This window comes from Sphaeramia orbicularis, chromosome 12 (genome assembly GCF_902148855.1).
Source record: "Sphaeramia orbicularis chromosome 12, fSphaOr1.1, whole genome shotgun sequence".
NCBI classification, from domain to species: Eukaryota; Metazoa; Chordata; class Actinopteri; order Kurtiformes; family Apogonidae; genus Sphaeramia; species Sphaeramia orbicularis.
The window spans coordinates 26809422-26835541 of NC_043968.1; the positions used below are offsets into that span (position 1 = coordinate 26809422).

General features: G+C 36.8%; 1 protein-coding gene across 3 annotated transcripts; it reads right to left on the reverse strand.

The window, feature by feature from the left end:
* Positions 1-5915: 5915 nt before the first annotated feature.
* slco1e1 (solute carrier organic anion transporter family, member 1E1) lies at positions 5916-26120 on the reverse strand. Of its 3 annotated transcripts, none has more exons than XM_030150734.1 (16): positions 25962-26120; positions 23822-23943; positions 21809-21943; positions 20310-20451; positions 20080-20212; positions 19850-19966; positions 17705-17856; positions 17522-17620; positions 14741-14968; positions 14422-14586; positions 13244-13439; positions 11808-11973; positions 9639-9823; positions 9481-9545; positions 9152-9269; positions 5916-6752 (listed from the first exon to the last, which is right to left on the reverse strand). In XM_030150734.1, the coding sequence occupies exons 3-16, from the start codon at positions 21908-21910 to the stop codon at positions 6269-6271; spliced, it is 2352 nt and encodes a 783-aa protein (XP_030006594.1). In that variant the 5' UTR covers positions 21911-21943; positions 23822-23943; positions 25962-26120; the 3' UTR covers positions 5916-6268. The 3 variants fall into 3 exon arrangements, with proteins under 3 accessions (XP_030006594.1, XP_030006596.1, XP_030006595.1); XM_030150736.1 differs by having other exon boundaries at positions 17705-17851; positions 19848-19966; XM_030150735.1 differs by having other exon boundaries at positions 25958-26120.

A 26120-nucleotide genomic window follows, 5' to 3' on the forward strand; every position in this document is an offset into this window, starting at 1 on the left:
ACTTTCCAGGAAACATTCAAGATTTAAGATTCTATATTGTCATTCAACATGTGACATGAAGAATGAAACGGATCGACAGTGAAGCTAAAATTTTTGTACACATACACACAGATGCACACAGTCACGAACACAGGTCTGTGTACGTCACCACCTTCGTCATCATTGCCATCGGCGTCCGTGATGGGACTGACCAGACATAAACCCACACAGGGGACAGGAACACTGTCAAAGTGGAAAGCTGTCTTTGTATTAACCCTGAGACACCCAGTGAAGTTTTAGGTCCCCAAACTCTGGCCTTGCTGCCTCCCACAGGAGTTCATCCATGATGAATAATGAATGTGAGGATGAGTTATCATTAATAATGAATAATGCCTCATTATATTGATGGGACAAGTCGCAAACAAGTACTAATTAATGAAGCGGGAGGGGAACTCTTAACAGACACGTGACCTGGGAATGTGACTAGTTTAAAAGTGGATCATGACTCACATCTCTTAGTTTACACTTTGCAGGTTTGGCACCAAGGTTATTATCGTTAATGAAAACTAACGAAATAACGAAAACTAGAATTGAAAAAACATTCTTGTTAACTGAAATAAATAAAAACTATAATTAAAAGAACAAACAAAAACTAACCGAAACTGTAATGTGTGCTTACAAAACTAACTAAAACGTTTAAAAATTATGGATAAAATTCCCTTCGTTTTCGTCTTTGTCAATGTCAGATTGATATGAAATTGATTCATTTTGCTCGACCAATTTTAGTTGGTGGCACCATACGGCACTTCATGGTCCGTCACTTCTTGTCACAGTCGTCTTTTCATCCCCACTCTACCTGGAAACATGGAGACTAAAGTTGGGAGAAAGCAGCAGAGTCCTGTACAGGATTTTTTTGAATATGACTGCGAAGAAGATGAAAGACACAACAAAACTAAAATTAATACTAAAACTAAGCATTTACAAAAAAATGAAAGCTAATAAAAACTAGCAAACCTGCTCTAAAAACGAATTAAATCTAACTGAATTAGAGAAAAAAAAAAGTCAAAACTAAATAAAACTAAACTATAACGAAAAATCCAAAACAATTATAACCTTGTTTGATACACTGAAGATGGTTTCTGGTATTCTCTGACATTATGTTTTTTCCCATTGTTTTCAGTACAAACTCATTGACAGAAAATACATATAAAATGCATTATATGTCATCAGAGCATCAAAAATCTAACTGGAGCTGAAGTTTGACCAGTGATGGGTCATCCAATGCAAACCAACAACCAGTCACAAAATTTTAAATGACCACCGTGACCTTTACTCGTATAAAAAATGGCTGTAAATAAAGCAAAGATCCATGTTTGTGATGAGTTGTGTATGTGTGGGTCCATGGACATGATCCCACCACAGTCTCACCGGGGAAATGCTGCCACAGGCTGCAGTCTGATGGTAAGTGCTGCTTATTTTCACCGCAGTAGTGAGCAAAGAGGGAGGCAGTGTCATCTTAATGGACATGTAACAGTCTCCAAGGTCCAATAAACACTTCCTTGTGTTTCCTGTACTCTCAAGACAACCTGCAGTAAGTGCAGACAAAGTGATGTTTTTTAAGTTTTCTCTACTTGAATGACATAGTACTGGGTTATTTTTGGACTCCTATTTCACAATGAAATATTATTGTTGCGACACAAACAATGTGTGTTCAAGTAATTATCAATGTAACCTCCTTAACAAGCTAGTATGGATGATGAAAAACATAATTTAATTGAGTGGATGAACACACAAATTTAACAGCTCTATTTTGTAAGATTTCCATGTGTTAATTTGAAAGAACTTGCTGGATGAAATGGAAAACAGTAGGGGAGATAAAAAAAAAAAAAAGAAGGATGTATTAATGTGGATGGCATGTAAGAGTCCTACAGTTGCGGAAAAAATTATTAGACCATCAAAAGTCATCAAAAACATGTTTGTATTTAGTTTTCACGGTGTTTCACGGTGTACCACCTGTCTTCTGTGAAGAATAAACTTGCTGTGGACATCAGTACGAAGCGTGGACATATTTAATAACCAGCAGTTATAAAGTACTAGCTCCTGTGTGTATCATGTGACTAAAACAGACAGAAAAGAAAACATGGAAAGCCTACACAGTAAAAATCTAAATCTTTCCAAGTGTATTTTTCTCATTTCTAGTCCAAATATCTCATCACACTTAAAATAAGACGTAATCACCAAAAGAGTAACTTTTCAGTGAGATATAAGAACTTATTTTTAGACAATAGATCTTGAAAATCTTATTTCAAGAAATTTTACCAAGATCATTTTCACTTGTTCCATTGGCAGACTTTTTTGCTTGAATTAAGCAAAAAAAAAAAAAAAAAAAATCTGCAATGGAACAAAGGAAAATTATCTTGGTAAGATTTCTTGAAATAAGATTTTCAAGCTCTATTGTCTAAAAATAAGTTCTTATATCTCACTGGAAAGTTACTCTTTAGGTGATTATGTCTTATTTTAAGTGTGATGAGGTATTTGGACTAGAAATGAGAAAAATACACTTGGTAATATTTAGATTTTTGCAGTGTAAAAGCACTGTTTTTGTCAGTACAATGCCATAGCTATTGATGTAAGAACTTAAGTGATTTTGGTTGCATGTATATGTATATGCAGTCGCAGAAAAATTTATTAGACCACCAAAAGTCATCAAAAACAACGGTTATGCAATCAAGTACTAACTCCTGTGTGTATCATGTGACTAAAACAGACAGAAAAGAAAACATGGAATGTCTAAAAGCACTGTTGTTGTCAGTACAATGCCATAGATATTGATGTAAGAACTGAAGTGATTTTGGTTATTATCAAGAAAACATGAACAAGAAACAAGAAATTGAAAAAATCAAGGGGTGGTCTAAAGTACCTTTGAAATGACTGCTCAGTTTTCTTCTCATGATGCAAATTTTAAGAATCTACCGAAATAACAGTAAAGCACTGTTACCACGAGTATGCTCGGTGTTTTAGAATCTCTGCCTTTTCTGCAGTTTCGTCCCTGCACACGTCAACACTGTAACGTCACTGCAGATATTTGGGTCTGAAAGCCAAAAGTCTCAGTGTTATTAGTAGTCTTTTAACACTGGATTTACCAGGGATCAATAGTGGAACATGCATGGAACAATACATAAAGGATAAATAGGTATGTATTCAAACCCAGGAGCTATTTATTGCTGTGCTAATGTGTGTCTTAATTGACAGTGACTCACAGACATAGGCTACTGAATACTGCATGTGCAATACCTCCACACATCACGAGAAAGACAACCCCAACCCACTTTTGCAGAGATCCTGGTTGAATAACAGCCCACTATTGTCAAGAGATTTAAGCTGGGTCTGCAGTCTCTTTCCGTTAACGTCACCAACACCTACCGGGGAAATAAGCACCAGTTATTTGTCCATTAATTGCATGGAAATTAATGCCTTCTCGGTCAATAAGGCTGGTGGTTTGTTTTGCTGTTTCGTCTAATGAATATTGCTCAACAATAGTTTTGCATCCTGCGTAGATGCAGCACTCATCAGTTGATAGAGATTGCTCTGTTCAAATATGTGTCTCTCATGGATAAAATTTAACCCTTTAAGTTACTACATTAATAGGTTTTATCTGAACAGATGACCATTTTGGTTCCGTTTCCCATTTGTCTTGTTTCAAGCTAAAAATAGATATATGTTCCTGTGCAAAAGTCTCAGGCCACATATTTATTTCTCATTCTCTTTTCTTCGGATACAGCAAAAAAAAAAACAACAAAAAAAAACAGGGAATATGTGCACAGCTTTAAAAGAAACAGAAAAAAAACAGAACTAAATGGGTTCTAAATGATTGGATTCTAAATGCATTATAAAGATGTACAAGTATGTGGTATGTGTATATGTATATGCATGTCTGTGTGTGTGTGTATGTGTGTGCATATAAATAAATAAATAAATAAATAAATCTATCTATCTATCTATCTATCTATCTATCTATCTATCTATCTATCTATCTATCTATCTATCTATCTATCTATCTATCTATCTATATAATTTGTGTGTGTGTGTACATGCGTATATGTATGTACATACATATGTGTTATTCTATTATGTGTAAATTAGATCATATTTGTTCGTAATAATGTAAAGCCAGAAAGAAAATTATTTAACAGTAAGTATCAGGCATTAGAGTATAGATATGTTTAGACTAGGAAGTTTATTGTTGTTATTAATTATTTAAGGAGAAGGGTGGGAGTTTATAAGTTATACTTCTTCTCACTCGTTTTTCGAATATGAATTGCATGTCTTATGTCTTATGTTTATATGTTTTGTTTATTTATTTTTCTTCTTTTTTGACATTCTTATTCAAAACTAGAAAAGCACACAGAGAGCGCAGACCTCTGCCAAGGCAGATCACCCCCCCATCCCCACCAAAATTTAATCATTTGTTCCTTGTGCCAGTAATAACATTTCCTGAGAATTTCATCCCACAGACAGACAGACCCCGATGAAAACAAAAATTCCACTGTTACACTTGGTGGAGGTAATACCTACATCAATCAATCAATCAATCAATCAATCAATCAATCAGTCACTCAATCAATAAAGGTTAAAGTCAGCATTTAGTCTGACCCCATGATAAAAATCAACACAAACAGTTATAAACATCTGACATGTGTTGAATAAAACCTGGTATAAAACATCAGAAAATTAATGCAATAAATCCTATATTGTCTGAGTAATACAGTTAAAGGCATGAGTGCAAAGGCAGCTCACACTAAATACCACTCTGGTTCACAGAAGCTGTTTGCCCTGTAACGTTTGTTTTTACTGCTGTACATACTTCACATATATCCAGGTTGTATTTTAATACAGAGACTGAGAAATGCATATGTGGTTAATATAAACAAACAAACCTAATGCTGGCCCAAGACTTTTTTCAACTGTATAGATACATAGATTTGGGTCTTTCAGTGAAACTGGGTTTATTTTGGTATCTGGCACTTTGCCAGCTTTTTAGACCCAATAATAAAAGAGAAATTTCGACAGATTTCCCCCCAGGATGTACCTAATAATGACCTCAGATAAATGCAAAAATATTATACTCTTGCTCTGAGCCATCTCAAAATTAATGAATTTTTAATCAAATATTGGGGCCAAAATTAGGATCTAAATTAGGACAGAAAAAGCTACCTCGGAGTCACTGAATTTGATTTGAAAAACATGGCCGTAAATGGTCTTATATACCGCTATAAATAAAGACACTGTGTTAAATTTGTTGATCCATGTGGTTTTTCTAATCCAGACGTGGGTTTTTCATGAATCTCAGTCTCATTCCAGGTTTCTATGTAACCCATCGTGTCCACTTGTGTTACATACAGAACCTGCCCATTTAAACACAAATAAATCGTGAGTGATTTTGCAACATCGGTCATTTTTGTGAAACACTTTGCTTTGCTCTGCCTCGTTACATGCAAATTTTTGTCTAAAAAATATGTTTTATTTGAAAAATAGTTTCTCTTTTAACGCAGTAAATATTTATTTTTAAAATAGACCTAAAGTGCCTCCAAATTTGCTTCATAACATTAGTCTACATCTGGTTTGAATTTTTAGCCCGTGTCCTGTTTTTAGGGGCCAGTTTCATAGAAGCCACCAAATAGATATATTAAATAACAACAAATAAACAACCAGTATGAGTTTGAAATAAGAAAAAATTAAATGAATAAATACTGGACCCGCAGGTGGATGAGCAGTGAATGTTAATTAATAAAGAGTCCAGAAATCAAGTTTTTAATTTTAACAAAAGTTAAAAAAATATATATTTTGTTTGAATGGGTTTCTCTACATAAAAATGTGACACACGGCTTTCAAGACAGTTCACACTTGGTTAAAAAGATAATGACAACAATGCAACATATTTTAAGTATTAATTTATTGACATAAAGAGGAAAATATTTATTTTGACAAAGGAGTTTGCTCTAGATTATATTTTTCAGTCTGGCCAGTCTACACTAAAAACCTGCAGCAGAATCATCTCTTTGAATTGTTGTACATCCAGCATCCTTATGTCTTTTCTGAGTGATATGTAATATTTGATTGGTGACATGTTTCTAGGCAGAATTAAAAAAAAACAAAAAAAACAAAAACAAGAGAGGTAAAATAATTGAGATGAAAAACTGATCCCTCTGAAAAACCGAAGTAACTGAGGCTTTTATGGACTTGGTTGGCCTTGTCTGACCCTGTAGTCATAACTGGACTGTTGAATGGCTCATTCTGGATGGCTTTCAGGTTCTGGGCTGTTTGATGCACATTTCTCCAAATCCTTCTGGTCTTCTTGGATGTGGTCTATCATCTCCTCACTCTCCCCTTTCACCTGTGCATTGATCTCTATGTTTACTGCATCACTATGTGGAGGAGTGACCCCAACATCAGCGGTAACGGTACTGGTATCTGTATCTGTGATGTCCTGTATGTCACATTTGGATATGAGGGTTCCATCCTGGGGGAGTATCTCCACTCTGATGGAACCCACCACAGAGCTTACGCACACAGGCAGCTGGGGAGTTTTACACGCACCAGGTTCATCATCACGGGGGTTTGACAGGGTCCGAAACTCAAGTTCTTTAGAAGTTCCTCGTCGCTTTGTGCGTGTTTCTGGTTTCCGGAAGTCTCGTCTGAGGAGGAGGATGACGGCGATGATGAAGAAATAGGAAGAGCCAGTGAGGCATGTGATCAGGCCCAGGAAGATGATCCTAGAAACAGAAAACACGGCTTATTCTTTTATTTATTTAACCTTTATTTAACCAGGTAAGTTAGTTGAGAACTGATTCTCATTTCCAATAATGACCTGGACCAGAGGCAGCGCACAAACAGAATGAACAGAACGGATTACATGGACAACAAACAAACAAACAAACAAACAAACAAACAAACAAACAAACAAACAAACAAACAAACAAACAAACAAACAGAACAGACTACATGGACAACAAACAAACAAACAGGATGGACAACAGAACAGATTACATGTACAACAAACAAACAAACAAACAAACAAACAAACAAACAAACAAACAGGATGGACAACAGAACAGATTACATGTAAAACAAACAAACAGGATGGACAACAGAACAGATTACATGTAAAACAAACAAACAAACAAACAAACCAACCAACAGGATGAACAGAACAGATTACATGTACAACAAACAAACAAACAAACAAACAGGATGGACAACAGAACAGATTACATGTAAAACAAACAAACAGGATGAACAACAGAACAGATGACATGTACATCAAACAAACAAACAAACAAACAAACAAACAAACAAACAAACAAACAAACAGGATGGTCAACAAAACAGATTACATGTAAAACAAACAAACAAACAGGATGAACAACAAAACAGATTACATGCACAGCAAACAAACAAACAAACAAACAAACAAACAAACAAACAGGATGAACAACAAAACAGATTACATGTACAACAAACAAACAGGATGGACAACAAAACATATTACATGCACAACAAACAAACAAACTAACTAACTAAACTAACAAACTAACAAACAAACAGAATTGTAGAACTAATCACACAGGGTCATATACCAAACAGAAAGGTTAAAACAGGTGCAGTGGTCCTGGAGTGTAACCTTCACTGACCTTATAAAGAATGACAGCGGTACGAATGAGGTGAGTTTTAGGGACTGTTGTAAAGAATTCCAACCAATAGCAGCAGAAAACTGGAATGAGGAACAGCTGAGAATGGTTTGAGGTTTGGGAATGTGGAGGGTAATGAAATTGCTGGAATGAAGAGTTTGGCTGGAGTTCTGAATGGTGAGTAGTGAACACGGATAAGGTGGTGTTTTAGCAAGGAGGGTTTTGTAGATATTCAGAAACCAGTGTAATTGTCTGTGGGAGGGAAGAGAGGGGAGTTCACCAGTGAGTACAGACTGCAGTGGAAGGTGTTGAACGGAGCTCCACTGAACAGGAAATCTAAAGTCTAAAGTAAAACAAACAGGTGCAAGAACACATATATTTTAAGAGAAGTTCTGCTTGAACCATTGGCATGTTCTTCAAAACTACAGCTGTTAAAAAAGTGATGGCGGCTACAGTCTTCAGTTTGAGGTTTGTTCATTCTGTTTGTTCCAAAACTGAACTGACAGATAGCCTTTAAATCTGATGTTCCTTCTGCTTGGAATCAGTAAAAAATGACCTGAGACTGAAGAACTGGTCTATTTGAACACTTTATCTAAATCTAAACACCTGACCTATTGTCTGCAGATATTATTCTACAGTATTTCATATGATGTCTGCGTATGTTTGTTTGGTTGCTAACCTGTCTGTGACCTGGTTAATGATCCTGCTTTCCCAGGATGCACTTGTATATAAAGCTTAAATAAAACGAGAAAAAAAATAACAAGTGGTGCCAGGCACAACAAACCCCACCCCTCACACATATTGTAGCTAATTTTGGCTTTGATCCATCTGATGTCAGCATATCAATTGCCTCTATATATGTACCAAGTTTGAAGTAAATTGAAACAAAATTGATGTTTTTATAGACATTTAAAATTTTGCACATTCCAAGTCAATGGGAGAAGAAAAAAGATTTGAAAAATCATAAAAAATATAAGCTTTGACCTACTTTTCCTAAAATGTAACCACATCTATTCTGGGTCACTGGCAGTCTATAAACCCAATCTGGTATGAATTCCACCAATAGTTTTGCTGCTACAGACATTTGAAATTGCACCCATTATAAGTAAATGGGGAAAATAAAGATTTAAAAAAGAATCATAAAAAAGGTGAACTTTGGCCTACTTTTCCCAAAATGTAATCAGATTTATTCTGGGTCACTGGCAATCTATAAACCCACTTTGATATCAATTCATCCAATTGTTTTGCTGCTACAGTGTTAACAAAGAAAGAAAGAAAGAAAGAAAGAAAGAAAGAAAGAAAGAAAGAAAGAAAGAAAGAAAGAAAGAAAGAAAGAAAGAAAGAAAGAAAGAAAGAAAGAAAGAAAGAAAGAAAGAAAGAAAGAAAGAAAGAAAGAAAGAAAGAAAGAAAGAAAGAAACCAAAAGCAATACCCCTTGCCTCCCCTTCGGGGGGCGGTGTAATAAAAGCGTTGTCATCAGTATACCTGTACATGTCAGCATCATAAATACGACACGCCCCTCTGCCTCCGCACTTCTTGATGGACCACTTCAGGCAAGTTGAATCAATCAGGGCTCCAAAATATACTGGAGCAGGAATTCCACCTACAGACACAGAATATCCAGAGCAACAGACGGAAACATTAGCTACGTCTGAAAGCTTTCCACTACAGCAGGAAGGAAAGAGAGACAGCGGAGGCAGCTGTCTTTGGTTATATAGCAAAAGTTACAGAGAAATAGACAAAAAAAATGAAAAATAAATAAATAAATAAATAAAATGGTAGTTTACATGCAACAGAAAGTAAAAAAAGCTTACCAAGAGTTCGTGTAACCAAGGCCTGTATACCAAGTGCCAGAGATTTGAGCTCAGGTGAGATGCATCTACAAATATTAAAACATCACTTTCAGAGACTATCCATAGAAAAGCATAGCAATAATCTGACTGGGAGTGTATGCAGGACTGGACACACAGACCGTATGATGACCATGTATCCAGGTGTGGCTCCCAGAGAGTTGATAAAGGAGCTGAGAACAGACACAGCCATGTAGGAGGTGAAACTGCGGCTGCAGTCCTTGGCATGAGGACACTGTCCCAGCCTCACTGAGGTACTGCTGCCTGCTGGGTAGGAGGTGGACACACAGCTGCAGTTGTGAAACACCTGATAAAAAGGGAAAATGAAAGAAAAAAAAGAGAGAGAAAATCATGCAGTCCATTGCCTTAGGGGTAAATACCAGAAAAGATAAACTAATTAAAATGAAGAAACTGCTTTTTATCTTTTCATACTCTCTATCGGTAATGACTACCTAAAATCTGTCACTGTTTTTCTTTTACACTGTAATGAATTCACTGGAATGTTGTGAATAAACAAAGGAAATACAATGAAAGAAAGTATTATTAACCCATACAGGGAAACTGAAGGCACATGAAATGAGATATAATCCAAAAGACCAAAAGGCATGTGGAGGAAATTAACTAACCCCTATGAATGTGTGGTCAGTGTTGGGGAGACTTAAACTACATGACGTTCCACTACATTTAGCTGTAACGTGCTGGTAGTTTAACTACAGTCATATTTTGTGCTGGGGCAAGTACTTTTTCAGTATTTTTTTGTAATGTAACTACTCAATTTGCAAACTACAATTTTGCGCAACAACATTAAAGGTGGGGTCTGAGATGTTTTCCTCGAGCATTTTTTACTATAGTCCTTAAAATCCCCTTCACACCCTGATTACAACCAATTAATTAAATGCTCAAACACAAAAATTAAAAAAAAATTGGTCACCTGTGGGATGGACAGGACTGAAAAAACACCATCCAATTATTTTGAGCGCCCACTCGAAATGATTGAACGGTGGTATGTCAATCAAACTCAACTGCCATTCGCCCCTCCCCCCTTCCCCCCTTTGCGCATACCCCTCTTTGAGCATGAATTGTGCGTTCCCAGAGGCTGGAAGCGCTTGTACAGGAAGCAAAACCAGAACCTGGCTATATTAGTTATATTAGGATGGAAAGTTCACCGGCAAACTGTTTTGTCACTAACATAAATCACTAGGAAATGTAACGTTAGTCAGATAGGTGTGAACTGGGGCTGTTCTGGAAGAGTGGGGGTGTTAGAGGAGACTGAATGAGGTATGCATGGATACGTGAGCCGGAGCCTCAGCCGGGGCCGTAGTTGGTGTCAGAGCACGAGGCAGGGCCATACGGGACCGGAGCCGGGGACAGAGCCCCAGGCGGGGTTGAAGCTGGAGCTGGGGCCGTAGTCAGAGCGTCAGCCGGTGTTGGAGCCGGGGCCGGACCGTAGACGGCGTCGGAGCCCAAGCCGGGCAGAAGCCGGAGATGGAGTCGAGCCTCAGCTGGCAAATTGTTGCTGTGCAGCACTCGTGAACCCTCAGGAACAAGCATTGCGTGTGCCAGCGCTCTGGAGGCGTGGCTTCGGAGGGATGTCTGAAGAAAGGGGTTGGACTTTTGAATTGAGTATTTTCAAATTGTTGCTTGCTTGAACCGTTTTTCTAAGATCTGATACCCCACCTTTAAATCAAGTTGTTGTTTTTTTAGATTAATATTTTTGTAACATAAATTGTATTTCACCATTGAACACAGACACTCCCTTTTTCTTTTATCCTGAATTACTTCGAAGGCATGATCATGTCATGACATCACAGCCAACGCTGCCTCTGATTGGCTCGCCCTGGCACCACTCCAATGCTTCACAGATGTTCAGTCATTACTAACGTCGTGTATTTGTCACCACCATGGACAACCCTTCCGCCAACCCCACCCCCAGTAGCGATGTGCCACCCCAACCATGGCCATATTTGCTTTCATATACATGAACACCACATATACATTCTCAATTTAATGCTGAAAATAAAAAGTAGCCGCTAAAACTACTTTTCTAGCTGTAGTTTTACAAACTACATTTCTCCAGGGGTAGAAATGTAGTTTGTTTGAACTACTGCCATGCTCAACTACCTGTAGTGTTAGCTTCCCCAACACTGTGTATGGTTTTACATCATATTTATTAAAGAACAGTAAATTACAAAAGGTTCAAGTCTGATTAGACGAAGGAGACACAGAGATTTTTTTCAATGGTTCGTAAGCCTTTGTTTTTGTGTGTAGGTGCAGTATATGTGCAGCCCTACGGTGTTCCTGCCGTATCCAGTGGAGCTGATGCAGCCAGCCATACACGGTGAGATGTAGGTGATGCCGCTGTCGGAGCACACAGGGTCCCATTCCTCTGTGGAACAGGAGCAGTCTCTGTTACACTCTGAGAAGAGCGTGTCACTGTGGTGTGAGATGGTCCGTGTCCTACAGGCAAAGCGGACAGACATTTCACTGTTAGCTGACGGCTGTGTCTCTGATTGGTTCAGGAATACATGAACGTATGTAGGGGATGTATACAGTAGTAGGTGATTGAAATAACTGAACATTAGTTACTTCTACCTGTACCTGAGTTAATTATCCACCTGTATGTCTGTTGGGACATAGATGATGTTTACCAGGGGTTTCTAAGTCTGCATTTCACTTTGTGCTAATAGGCTAGAGTGACCCTTCATCAAACTGGATCTGGATGTAAGGAGTGGGTATCTTGATAACAGAGGCTGCATCATGTTCCATCACAGTGGCTAAATTACATGAATGTAAAGAATCAGATTCACTGTACTGGAGGGGCTTTTTGCTTTATACTAAAGGAGAAAACATGCGATAAGAGTCAAACACTGCTTTAATTGTGTAGCTGATGTCCCAAGGATAGGTTTTATGCTGATGAACTCCACTAAGATAGTCTCATCTTTTTCTTTAGTCTGTGCAGTTACATTTTAGTTCTTGTTTTGATTTGATTTTTTATTTTTTTCTGATAAAGAAGTTACATAAAGTTGATACTGCAGTTCATGTCCTCACAGCAGGTAGTCAGCCTACTAACTCTGAACAGCAAGCATGTCCCTGTCCAAAGGTGATACTTACTAACTTATTTACTACTACACTGAAAAAAATGATTTCTAAGAAAGTGAAAAAAGCCTTATTTCAAGAACATTTGTCTTATTTTACATCTAAATAGGGAAAAAAAAAAGCTTACCAAGAAATTTTTACATAAGATAAATGTTCTTATTTTAAAAAAATATATATCTAACTTTTTCTTAATAAGATTTTCCAGCTAATATCAAAGTGATTTTATTTCTTGTGCTGAGCAATGTTTGCTAAAATTCTGGCATTTTTATCTAGTTTTAAGGCATATTATGCTTTTTTTTTTAGTTAATAGACTTTTTTCCTCCTTGTTTTAAGAATTCTAGCCAAGAATTTTTTTTCTTACCCCATTGGCAGAATTTTTTTTTTTTGCTCAGTATAAGCCAATTTGACCAGATTTTTGAATATTAGGCTTATTTCTTGTAAGGCATTTTTTGCAGTGTGCATTCATATAATTTGTTTGGTCTGTGCAAAATTATAAATGCACAAATGGCACTTCTACAAAAACAACTATTACAATGCCTTTACCCTGCTGACCCTGTAAAAACACTTCATTGTGTATTATTTTGGTTTCTTAACGCGCTGATAATTTCTTTAATTGCTTCTCGGCACTGACCCGTTGTATGAAACAGTGAGACCAGCCACAGGAATGTTGTCACACTTGGTGCCAAATTGTAGAAGCAGGAGGAGGTACGCCATGAAGGACGTAGCAAATGAGAGCTGAGCCCCTGATACCACACTCAGCTTATACCTCTTCATCAGCAGCCCCCCCAAGAAGATGCCCAGAGCCACCACCGGCAGGTTCAACACACCTGCAGAGGGACACAACAGGTCACTGCAGGAAAAATAAGCCTCTGGCCTTGTGAATGAATTACTTTTCAGCTTCGAGTCAGACTTGTTTACTCTTTCATCTGCCATGAAGTGGCTTTAGGTTCATTATGATCCTGTTGGATGACCTTCGCAACATAAAGCAAAGAATATAGTCACCTTCTTAAAATAATTTTTCGAAAACACAAACAACATAATCAGATATTTGAGCTGATTTGATGATTTAGGTAAAAAAGACGACTTAGGCAATTATTTTAGGAAGGTGACAATATGCAACTTTTTCATCGACAAAATAAAACATATCTTTTTTGTACAACTTTGATTAAAACATAAACTGATAAGCAATAAAATTCACCACAAGTAGTGCCAGGCACAACAAACCCTGCCCCTCGCATGTATTTCACCCATTATAAGTAAATGGTAGACATTAAAAAAATCCTAAAACATTTAAACTTTGACCTACTTTTCCCAAAATGTAATGACGTCTATTCTGGGTCACTGGCAATCTATAAACCCAGTTTGGTATGAATTCAATCAATAGTTTTGCTGCTAAAGTGTTAACATTCAAACAAACCAAACCAGAACAGCGATACCCCTTGCCTCCCCTTTTGGGGGCGGGGTCATTATTTCAGCCCTACTTGTTTAGTACTTGATTTAAGAGATAATAAATCTAATGACCAACAAGTGGTGCCAGGCACAACAAACCCCGCCCCTTGCACATATTTCACCCATTATCAGAAAATGGGAAGTTTTTAAAAATTCATAAAAAATTTGAACTTTTACTTTTTACTTTTGAAGTTTTGCTGCTGAAGAGTTAACAAAAAACCAAAACAAAACAAAAACAATACCCCTTGCCACCCCTTTGGGGGTGGGGTAATAATGTAATCCTATAAATGGCAGCTTCACCTCTGTTAAGGATATGCTCTACTGGAAGGTTTTTGATCATTATTATTATTTTTTTTTTACCGATAAGGAAGTTGGCCCTGGATGCAGACTGTCCAAACTGTTGTTCCATGTATTTGGCTTTGAAAGTCAACAGGCCGATGAAGGAGTTGAACTTCAAGATGCTTCCACAAAGGAGCAGAAAGTAGGTTGGATTTCCCAACAGGCGCTTCAGCGAGGGGAAAAACCCTGTTGAGTGAAACGTAGTAAAAATGCCAGACTTTACACATTCTGTCCAGTATACAGGTAGATGTTAATTTTAGATAGTACTGATGATTAACTGAACACAGGATTATTTTAATGTATTTCTAAAACAGTAAAGACGAGTTATCAGATGATCTACCTTTAGCAATGTCAGTAAGTTTGAGGTTGTGGTTGTTGTTGAGGTCATCCTCTGTCCCTCTCTCACTGATGGGACTCAGCTTGTCCTTGTCTTCCTCCTGCTTGGGGAGCGAGCGGGGGAGGAACCAGAAGGGGATGCTGGAGATGAGCAGGAGGGCAGAGGAAACCAGGAAACCCATCCACCAGGCACCCACCCAGCGGGCATCTTTAGGAGTGATAATCACACTGTCTGGATGAAGGAGAAAGATAAAGGATAGATAAATAGATGCACAATAAGAGTTTATGCTGAGAGGATACAAAGAAGGACACTCTCTAGTGTAATTTCTTTTTAACATTAAATTTATGAATAAATAAAGTAGAGAATTTGTGTCCCAGTTATCTGATATGGAACACTGCCCTCTTGAGCAGTTCTACTTTGCATTGTTGACATACCAGCTGAGTTAATTTGACAACTCTCTTTACTACAAATGAAAGTCAGAATAATTCCTCACAGGGGCAATGAGTGAAGCCCTCACTAACTGCTTCTGACAGCACTGCCCCTTTTTTTGCACCGAGCCGCAGGCCTGGTCTAAATGAGGCTGAACCAAAGCAGGGGTTACATGCCTCTTCAGACAGAAAACGTGAAGCCAAAAACTGTAGGCAATTATTATTATTATTATACATGCATTCATAAATAGGAAGGCAACTTTTTTAATATACCTTTTTCTAAACACGAGCCTGCACTCTTTAATAGTTGATGACACATACTGTATTAGAACACTGTAAGGCCAGATGTCAAATATACGTAAAACAATTCATTAAAATGCACTTAAAAATATAAGTTTGATACTTTACTAAAAAATACTAAGTATAGTCGACTCATTTGTAGATATAGTTGAATGTGTGAATAAATTTAAGTTAAACGGATTTAAATGAGTTTTAGTTATGAACACACCTCTTTTTCTTTTGACCATGTATGTTGGACATGCCAGTCTCAGTGCTTTCGGTCACAGAGTAGCTGCTATAGGAGTTTCGATGCTTATCATACAAGATTCAGCTCAAAAAGTTCGAAGTGGCTGTTGGCTATCGACGATTGTTTGTTTTAACCGTGAGAGGAGTGTTTTGTTTCATCGTCCACCAGTTCCACCGACCTGTTCCACAGTCATTTTCTCTTAGTCAGGTGTCCGCTAACACACTTACTTTTCATTGGGGGAGACTGTAAGATAAGTTCAGTTGAGTTTACTTTAACCCTTTCAAGCATAGTGGTCACTCCAGTGGACATATATTCCACAGCTGTTCTCTTGTATATTCATGGGTTTTGTTGTTTTACTTGCATATCAGCCAACACAGTGGATGCTTATGCATCCTCCCTAACACTGCAGTTCATACAATTTTTGTAACTTTGCTGCTCATGATAAACCTGGTGTGCAGTAACATGTTTTAGTGTAAATCAGTTGCTAATTGTTATTAGACTGTAATTAACAGTTTTCTAAAAAACAAAAAGTTTTGGTTTTTTTTTTTTGCATATCCTTCTGAGACCCAGCAATGCATTTTGTCCTCTGTAGAGGACAAAAGTTTGACAGTTTTACTTTTAAAAAAAATGCTGTGCATTACAAAGGACATTCCGTTAAAAAAATCAATTAATCAATGAAAATTATTTTAAAAATGTATCTGAAAAAACTGTTTGTTACGACACTTCACGAGGTGTGGACCCAAATGCATCGAGACGAAGGGATCAGTGGTCAAAAAAAGATTTATTTTACAAAAAAAATCTCAAAATCACAAAAAGGTTAACAAAAGGAGAAGCACAACGTGCTCTAAAAAACCAAATGAACTAAAAGAGAAGTACAACGTACTCTGTATAACTAAAGCCTGAGGAAGATAACAAAAGGGTCAAGATTCAAGGTTCAAGATACTTAACAGAGGTTGGTCTTCACAAGATCACAGAAACGACGCACTGACAAGAGACAAAGGGAGCAGGGAGAATATATAAGGGAGGCAGGGATCAAAAACAGGTGTGGACAATAACGAGGGAGACACCAGGTGCAGACAATGAAGGGGAAGGGCAGACAAGACAAGACTGATAGAGTGCAGACTAAACAGGAAGGAGACTACCATCACCAAAATAAAACTGGAAGAAACAAAAACCCAGAACTAAATTAACACAAACGACGACGCATGACACTGTTGCATTATGCAGTTTCCAATCAAGACCATTTTTTAATGTAAAAAAGCTAAAACTGTCAAATTCCTGGGTCTCAGGAGGATTTTATCTCCATGAAATGAGTAATAACTAATATTAGAGTATGATAAAATGTGAGAAAACATTAACAATTTAGCAATTAGCGGCATTAAAAAAAAATTTATTTCATAGTTTTCACACAGTATATCACTTTCAGATGATGAATTTTAAATACATGTTTCTTTGCTTCAAAAATGAAATGCATGGTGTCCAGCTGAGTGGCCATTTTTGTGACTCCACAAAAAATAGGTTCATAAAAAAAATTCATTTACATTGTTTTTTTCATGCCTAAAGAGGAATAAAAACACTCAAGAAAAAAATATTGACTAAGGTTCTCAAAATTCATGCATGAAAGGGTTAAAAATGTGAGAACAGTAGTTGCCTTTAAAAAATTAAGTAATGATTAATGAACTTTTTAAGTACATTTAACTTAAAATCTTAGTTAAATGTACTTAAAAAGTTAATTAATCATCACTTAATTTATTTTAGGCAACCACTTTTCTCAATTTTTTTTAAGTAAACTCAATGTATCCGGGCTTACATAGAAGGCAGTGCACTTACCAATATCAACATATCCAATGTCCACATATAGTTTGGCACAATAGGAACCCAAGAGGAAACCAAACATAGGTCCCAAGAGAGTAATGGTCTGGAGACAAGCTGCCAATGACAACAACATTACCACAGAATAGGGAAAAAAGAGAATTTCCAAATGGACACACACTGTTATCAACGATATCTTACCAATATAGAAGGGGGAGTTTTCAGCTTTAGCAAAGTCATCGATGTAGGAGATGCCCAGAGGGGTGACCGGGGTTTCTCCAATACCCCGCAGAGCATTTCCCAGGAAAACATAGATCCACATATTGGAACCAGACTCCTTCACACAGCCTGCAAAAAGACACCAACATCAGGATCCATATAACAGAACTGGTTTCAACCATCTCATAATCTGGGTCATTTTATTGTACAGACACCATGCATCTATAATACACCATAATGACTGATGCGACTGAACTATTCAGTACAAGGCAAAACCTCTACCTCTGGTGGCACACTGATGTCGCCACACTGTGGTGAATGTGTCTTTCTGAAAAAAACTCATCTAAAAGTTTATTAAAAGCTACACAAAACTTAAAATGTCATCCTTCAGTCCACTCATACAAGGCTGAAGGATACTATGATTACACAGTCTCTCTAAAGCCAGATGTTTGAATACAATCTGATGTTGTTTCAATGTGCTTTATTGCATAAAATCACACTGTATGGCTTTCTAAAAAACATATCATCAGAATAGCTGCAGTGAGTCAATACCCTGTATTATGTGGGAGCATGAGATGAAGAAGAATTAATTTAACCCAACAATAGAAAGACTGATGCTGCAACATTTGAGTCCAGACCCATCTCACCAGAGCCAGAACAGATTGAAAAAAACATGGCTCCTGTGCAGAGATATCCTCAACCTGAATTTATTCTAACAAATATCAGAGATGTCTACTCTTTCTGTGAGACTGCAAGACTTCATGTTGTTGAATGTCTTTTTTCTTTTCCTTTAGAGAGTCAGAGCCTATTCTGCTTAGCATTGGGTAATGCACATTCAGCATACATTAACACTTTTTGTGTAAGAACGACACAATAAATACAAGTAAATGGAAAAAAGCGACTTGTCCTGTTACCACAAATGCAAAACAACATTATGAAGACTGAGTCTGGTTCTACAAGCTTTGCAAAGGTTAGTGCTGGTGTAAACTGTAACAGAAGTCCAATATGTACATGGAAATCATGTCTTTAACCCTGGGGCACCGCTAGCAATTGTGGGCCCCATGAAAGTTAAATGTTGTGGGCCCATCAAAAGTGTCTGTAATTTACTTATAATGAACAAAATTTCACATGTCTGTAGCAGCAAAACAGTTGGTTGAATTCACACCAAACTGGGTTTATAGATTACCAGTGACCCAGAATAGATGTGGTTACATTTTGGGAAAAGTAGGTCGAGGTTCAAATTTGTTATGAATGTTTTAGATCTTTTTTTTTTTTTAACTTACTTATAATGCACGAAATTTCAAATGTCTATAAAAACATCAATTTTGTTTCAATTTACTTCAAACTTGTCACATACAGTCGCGGAAAAAATTACTAGACCACTCCTTGTTTTCTTCAATTTCTTGTTCCTTTTAATGCCTGGTACAACTAAACGTACATTTGTTTGAACAAATATAATGATAACAACAAAAATAGCTCATAAGAGTTTAATTTCAGAGCTGATATCTATCCATTTTCCATGTTTTCTTGACAATAACCAAAATCACTTCAGTTCTTACATCAATATCTATGGCGTTGTACTGACAAAAACAGTGCTTTTAGGCATTCCATGTTTTCTTTTCTGTCTGTTTTAGTCACATGATACACACAGGAGTTAGTACTTGTTTGCATAACCATTGTTTTTGATGACTTTTGGTGGTCTAATAATTTTTTTCGCAACTGTATATAGAGGCAATTGATCTGCTGACATCAGCATAACCATAGACATGATGACATCAGCTGGATCGATGCCAAAAATAAGCTACGATACGCGTGAAGGGTGGGGTTTGTTGTGGCTGGCACCGTATGTTGATATCTTTGCTGAAAAAGTCACTTTTTCATCAGTTTTCTCTGCTTTTGATGTAATAAACCTTGACTTTAAACTGAGCTTTTTATGAACATCTACATGATCAGTAAATTAAATGTGGGAAAACGCATTATTTTCACCCAAAAAACATAAATACAGAAGATAATGTTATAATAAATGATGATAAATCACTTAAGAAAGGTTACATATAGAGAAAAATTAATTTGGGAAGTGCCACAAAAGTAGCTCTGGGTCTTCATGGGTTAAATTCAGTTTTACCTTTACTGCCATCCACTGGAGGGTCTATCTCTATCTCTGGTTGTTTCAAAGGGTCCGCACAAGCTGCGATGCTCATGCTGTCATTCTGGAAAAGCTGAATGACTGTGTCGTATTTGTAGCTGTGAAAAACAGTTTTGCCACAGTGACATTATTAAATATGTGCTTGGAAGTCTGTTTTCATCATATGTGTTTTTAGATATCTGTGAAACGTGGTGGCTGACAATTTGTTTACCGTCCCATGAAAAAATGTGTAAGGCCGGTGAGTAAGGCCCCCACAGACATGAGGAAACAACCCACAGCGATGAGCCTCGGCCGATGCAGTTTGGCCCCAAAATGGCTGACAACAGCTAAGAATAACAAGTTACCTATCTCCAAGAAAAAGATGAAACAAATGATCAGCTTTACCAGATGCAGGAGGCCAGTGAGAAAGAGCGTCAACTGAAACCAACAGACAGTCTGTACCCATTTCAAAACTGCCGTCTATGAGTCCTACATGTGTGGTGGAGAGGTCGAAACGTCTCTCAATCTGAGTGATGGAGCTCTTCATGTAGGTCCCTGTCAAAGCTTTGGAGAAGTAGGTGAAGGACAATGCCACGATGAACAACTAGAATGACAAAAAAAGGGTAAATGTAAGCACCACAGGAAGCTTTTTGAAAAGTGTTAACCCTTTAACCCCTGAGACATGATTCCAGGTAAAGGTGCTGCTGTGAACTGTCATCTGTTTCAGTGTCATAAAAGCTGCTGTTAGTATGTCCTTGTGTTCCTTTTCTTCAGCGGTTTGGTTTTACTGTGTGTTTTACAGTCAAAAAATAGGGGAATAACAGAAAAAAAACAAAGAAGAATTGAACTTTGACAGGTTTTTACTAAATAAGGCACTCAGAATGTACATCAGTAAGAGATTTAGGATGTTGAACATGAACTGTGAACTGGAACACACAGAACAACAACAAGGATTTGAATTTGGGCCCAGTAGTTTCAGTTTTGGGCTCTTTTTTTTCTAAATCGATTCAGCTACTTTTTGGGACCTGGTTGAACTCCAAAAAGCAGCTACATGGTCAAAATCAGTAAAAACACTTAAAAAAAAAAAAAAAAAGGAAAATCACAACAACACTGTAAACAACAGTAAAAACAAACAAACCGACAGGGAAAACGGTGAAAAAAAAAAAAAAAGCCCAATCCAACTATTTTTGTATTTAGTCAGTCTCTCTCGGTGCTCTGTGTTTTACCCACACTCCACAGGCGGCAGGGGGTGAACTGAGCATGCTCAGATGCCTCTGGAAAGAACAGGTCTATTCTCTCAGCACATTTTAAAATATTTCCTATTGAGCAAACAGTTGAATTTTTATGAATATTTAAAATAAATCATTCATTCAGAACGCTCACCACAGACATGCCAGGGGTTAAAGGGTTAAAGAACATAAAACACAAAGTCTTAACAGAACAGGAGTCGAGTGATAACCTGATTCCTTCTGAAAGTAAGAACCAAACAGACAGAATAGACAGAAGAATATGAGGTGAAAGTTTCAAACAAAATTGGATGTGAATGTCTTTTGGGAGAAACGCTCTCTGAAGTGTTGATGACTGCTCTGCCGAATTGCAATCAGTTGAACCCAGGACTGATACTGAAGTGCCCAACAAAAACTTGATATCCTGATCCAGAGCAGAAAGTTGGAGTGCTAAGATTTTCAGAGCCGGCTGGTAAATAACAAAAGATCAACTCTTGACTTGATATTAGCAACTCCAACGTTTTGGGGAAAACATATTTTTGAAAATGTTCAATTCTGGGAAAAATAGGTAGAAAACCCACCAATCCTGACTGATGATAAAGAAAGAACTGGAAGTTTACTGCAGTTAGATTTGGTCACATGTGGGTTTAAATCCATATCGGTCTGGACAGTCATTAACAGACAAATCTATAAGCAATTACCAAGTAGCAACAACTATTAAAAAACTGTCCGTACTTTGAGAGTGGAGATGGCGGGACGTTTGGTCTTTTTCTTGTCAGGGACAAACAGAGCTTGTTGGCTGGTCAGCTTGACTGGGTCGTCTGCTGCCTCTTCCATCCTTCACTGATGTTGAACGGCCTGGTCTCAAAACTAAAGCAAAGAAGGAAAAGCACATATAGGATACTGAATATTCTGACAGGTCAGAAAAAGTCTGAATGTGTATTTTAATGCATTGGTACAAGTAATTAAGTATTTGCTTGTAAAAAAAAAAAAAAAAAAAAAAATACAGTTAATTTTTTTTGCCCATGTCTGCTCATTGTACTGTATTGTCTGCATATGAGTAAAGTACATTTATAATCTACAACTAAGGCAAGTATTAAACCCATGTAACAGCATCAAAATGACTTCAAATTAACAGTTAGTACAAAGATAAAAATGACCTGATTCAACTGAGAAAAAACATGGCAATTAAAAACAAAAGATATAGGCAAAAGCATAAAGACATTTTAAGCAAAAATGGAGAGCAAACAGTCTGGTAAGATAAGATTCATGTTATCTACCAGAAGGAAGAGATTAAAAAAAGATGTGAAATATGGATCATGACCAGTGCTGTGTGTAATGAGTTACTAAGTAATGCATTACAGTACCGTAACTACTTTTTTCAGGTAAAAAGTAGTGTAACGTATTATTACTGAAAATTTGGTGACGAAAATGAATTCCTTTTTCAATTCTGCACACTGTTACTTTTCTTAGGGACAGATTTGACAAGTGTTATGTAAAATTTTTACCTTCAATTTTTTTTTTTTACCCCATAAGAATTATGCATAGACTCCAAACTGACTGGCATGTACAAACGCATTCTTTTTTATGTAAACATCTGGTAGTGAAACAGCTGCACCTGCACAATTGTCACAAGCACTCATTTCAATGCGTTTCATCAGTAACTGAACAAGAGTTGGACAAAAAATGATCAGCCCTTATGTAATTTGTGTTCAGAATACTGTGATCTGGTGTCAGTTTCCAGAGCCAGAACCAGACATGGAGAAGCTGCGTTCAGCTTCTATGCTCCACATGTCTGGAACAAACTCCCAGAAAATCTCAGATCATCTGAAACACTCAGTTTATTTAAATCCAGGTTAAAGACCCACCTGTTCTCAGCTGCATTTGAATAGAGTTTTTATTTAGAAGTTCAGATCTGCACTGTTTCTTTTAAGCTTAAAGTTTTTATCTGTTTTATCTGTTTTGTTTTTTTCATGTCTATACTTTTCATTGCTTCCCTGCTGTAATGCTTTTAATGTTTTAGTAAATGTTTTTGTAAAGCACTTTGAATTGTCTTGTACATGAAATGTGCTATATAGATAAACCTGCCTTGCCTTCACCTATATGTCCATAAGATGTATCGAGGCTGTTATTTATATTATTTGACAGGGCTTAGTGGTGGTGCTGAAGCCTATAGTAGTCCAATGTTTTCTTGTCCAGTGCTCTGTTTGTGGCATTTTTTATAACAAAGAGCACAAAAGAAATACCTGTTATGTCCTCTATAGTAGAACTATATGTAGCCCTACACATTTAGGAACAGATATGTGGTTCTGCCCAAAGTCCAGCAACATATAAGTAATGTAAAAGTAAAGAGTAATATAAAAAGTTCCTTTCCATAGAGGGTAACTGAGTAAAGTAATGGATTACTTTTAAAAGAAGTAACAGCTAATGTGCAAAAGTTACTTTTTAAAAGTAACTTCCCCAACACCGATCATGACACATTGTGTTCAGTTAGTTTTGTAAATTGTTAGATTCAGTGAAGAGCATAAAAAAATAGTTTTTGAGAGCAAATGGCGTTCATTTAGTAGATAGCCTCATTAAAGATAAAATCATTTCATTTATCTCAAATTTTTAAAAAGAACAAGTACAAAACTGGTGTAATTCAACTGAGATAAACATTTAAATACATCAAAAAATAAATAAATGAATAAAAGGTGAAGTGCAAAGCCCTGGTACTTCCATACTGAAGTGAGTGAACCCAGACCATACCTGTGTAAAGTGTGCTGTGGTCCTCTCCTCACAGTCCTTCCAGCTTCATAACCATCAGGGCTTGTAGGATGAACCCACTCCAGACTGCATTTGTCCTCTGGTAGAACTGATAGAGGTGAGCTCTGACACAAAGGAACACCTTTTTTTTTTTTTTTTTTTTTTAAGTTGTTTTTGCCTCATTCTTCCATTTAACTGTATTCAGCTTCAAGTTCAGCTTCATGCTCCCACTCCAAGCACAGCTCTTATCTATGGAACACTTTACCAGGAGGATTCTTTGGAAATTACAAAATGTCCATATTTCTGATATCAGTCCATGCAATATAAAGGTCAGGTTCGAGATAAAGTTCAGGAAGTCCTGTCTCTGGAGAGGAGACTGGTCCTAGAAGCAGCAGTGCCTCTGTCTGGATCTTAACCCTATAACACCAAACGTATCATACTTGACACATGAGTTTTGAAGCCCTCTACATGATCACTGGGATATTTTTTTTTCTTGAAAAACCTGATGTATACAGTTAGATACATGCAATACACAGATAATCCATCAGGGGGGAGGAATTCGTTCACCAGAGGCCTTTCCAGTGATGCTACAAGACTGTTATTAACCCTTTGATGTGTGAATTATGAGAACATTAGTCAAGATTTTTTTCCTTAGTGTTTTTATTCCTCTTTAGGCATGAAAAAAACAATGTGATTGAATTTTTTTTTAAATAAACCTATTTTTCATAGAGTTAAAAAAAATGTCCACTTAGCTGGACAGCATGTGTTTAATTTTTGAAGCAAAGAAACGTGTGTTCAAAACGAAATATCAGAAACTAACATACTGTGTGAAAACTATGAAATAAGAACATTTTTGATGCAGCTAATCTGATGTTTCTCACATTTTAACTTAATCTAATATTAGTTATTACTCACTTCATGGAGGTGATACGCAAAAAAAAACAAAAACTAAACAAAAACAACCATAACTTACTTAATTACAGTCTAATAACAACTAACAATTGATTTAACTTCATTTCAGGAGTTCTAGCATTACTTTAGTAGCACATGTGTAATAATATTTTATTCTGAAGCCCTTGCAGAGTTCACTTTTCTTAACACTGTGATATATATACATATACATATATATATTTTTTCTTATACAGTCCCTTTTGCACGAAGTGTTTTGCTACTAAATTGAACTGAGCTGCTTTTCATTTTCATTGTTCCTGTGACAGTGACAAAAAAGATCTATTCTCTTCTGTTCTATTCTATTTACACTAAAACATTTTAATGCAGATCAAGTTTATGTAGAATACCAAAGTTACAGTAATGGTATGAATTGCAGTGTGTGGGGTGATGCACAAGTGTCCACTGTGTTGGCTGATGTGTAACTAAAACAACAAGACCCTTGAATATTACAAGGGAACAGCTGTAGAATAACTGTCCACTGTAATGACTGCTATTCATGAAAGGGTTGATGAAGGAAGCAGAACTTTGTCAATTTTGAAAAGGAATTACCAATTTGTTAGACATCTTTGTGTTATATAATATAATAATATTTCAGCATTGAGACCCAATGTATCAAATATAATACAAAATTTAAACTCATACACAGAAAATTGATATTTGAAAGATAAAAATGTTTTGGTTGTTCAGAAGGACCAATAAAGGCTCCAGTTTCAAAGAACTGCAATTTTCTGTCAATGATTTAATGGTTCAGGCTTTACAGGGTTAAGCATCAGTGCAGATATGTTTAACACATACCATCCAAATATAGAGTTTAAATTTCACTCTTTTCCTTTTTTTAACTGAATGCAATTGCAATTTTGTGCAATCCTGTTTAACTCACTAACTCATGCAAAACACTGGGATGATATGAAAGCCCAGAGACAGAGTATTTTGGAGATAAACCTATCAGTAACTGTACTTTTGTTCACGCCTTATAAGTATATTCCAGTAAAAAATTCCTGTATAGAGATTTTTACAGTAAAAAAAACATGAGCTCACTGGAAATCTTTCTATCATAAACATTTCAATCTGTTCACAAACACCTGATAAGAGTACATATTTTCATACTCCTTGTCCATCTCTGGCCACGACGAGGAAAAAAAGCGCAGCTGTACTGTAATAGAAGTACTGAGGAAATTTGTAAAATACGTACTGCATCTCAAGTCTGAGGGTCTTCTTTTCTTCTTCTCCTGCTTCTTTTCAAGTAGCCATGTGTCTCCCCTTAAAAGACCTGCTCTACCCAAACTTCTGTTCTCCAGTTTTAGGGCAGAGCTGTTACACGGAACCACAGGACAAAAGGCCTTGCACATTT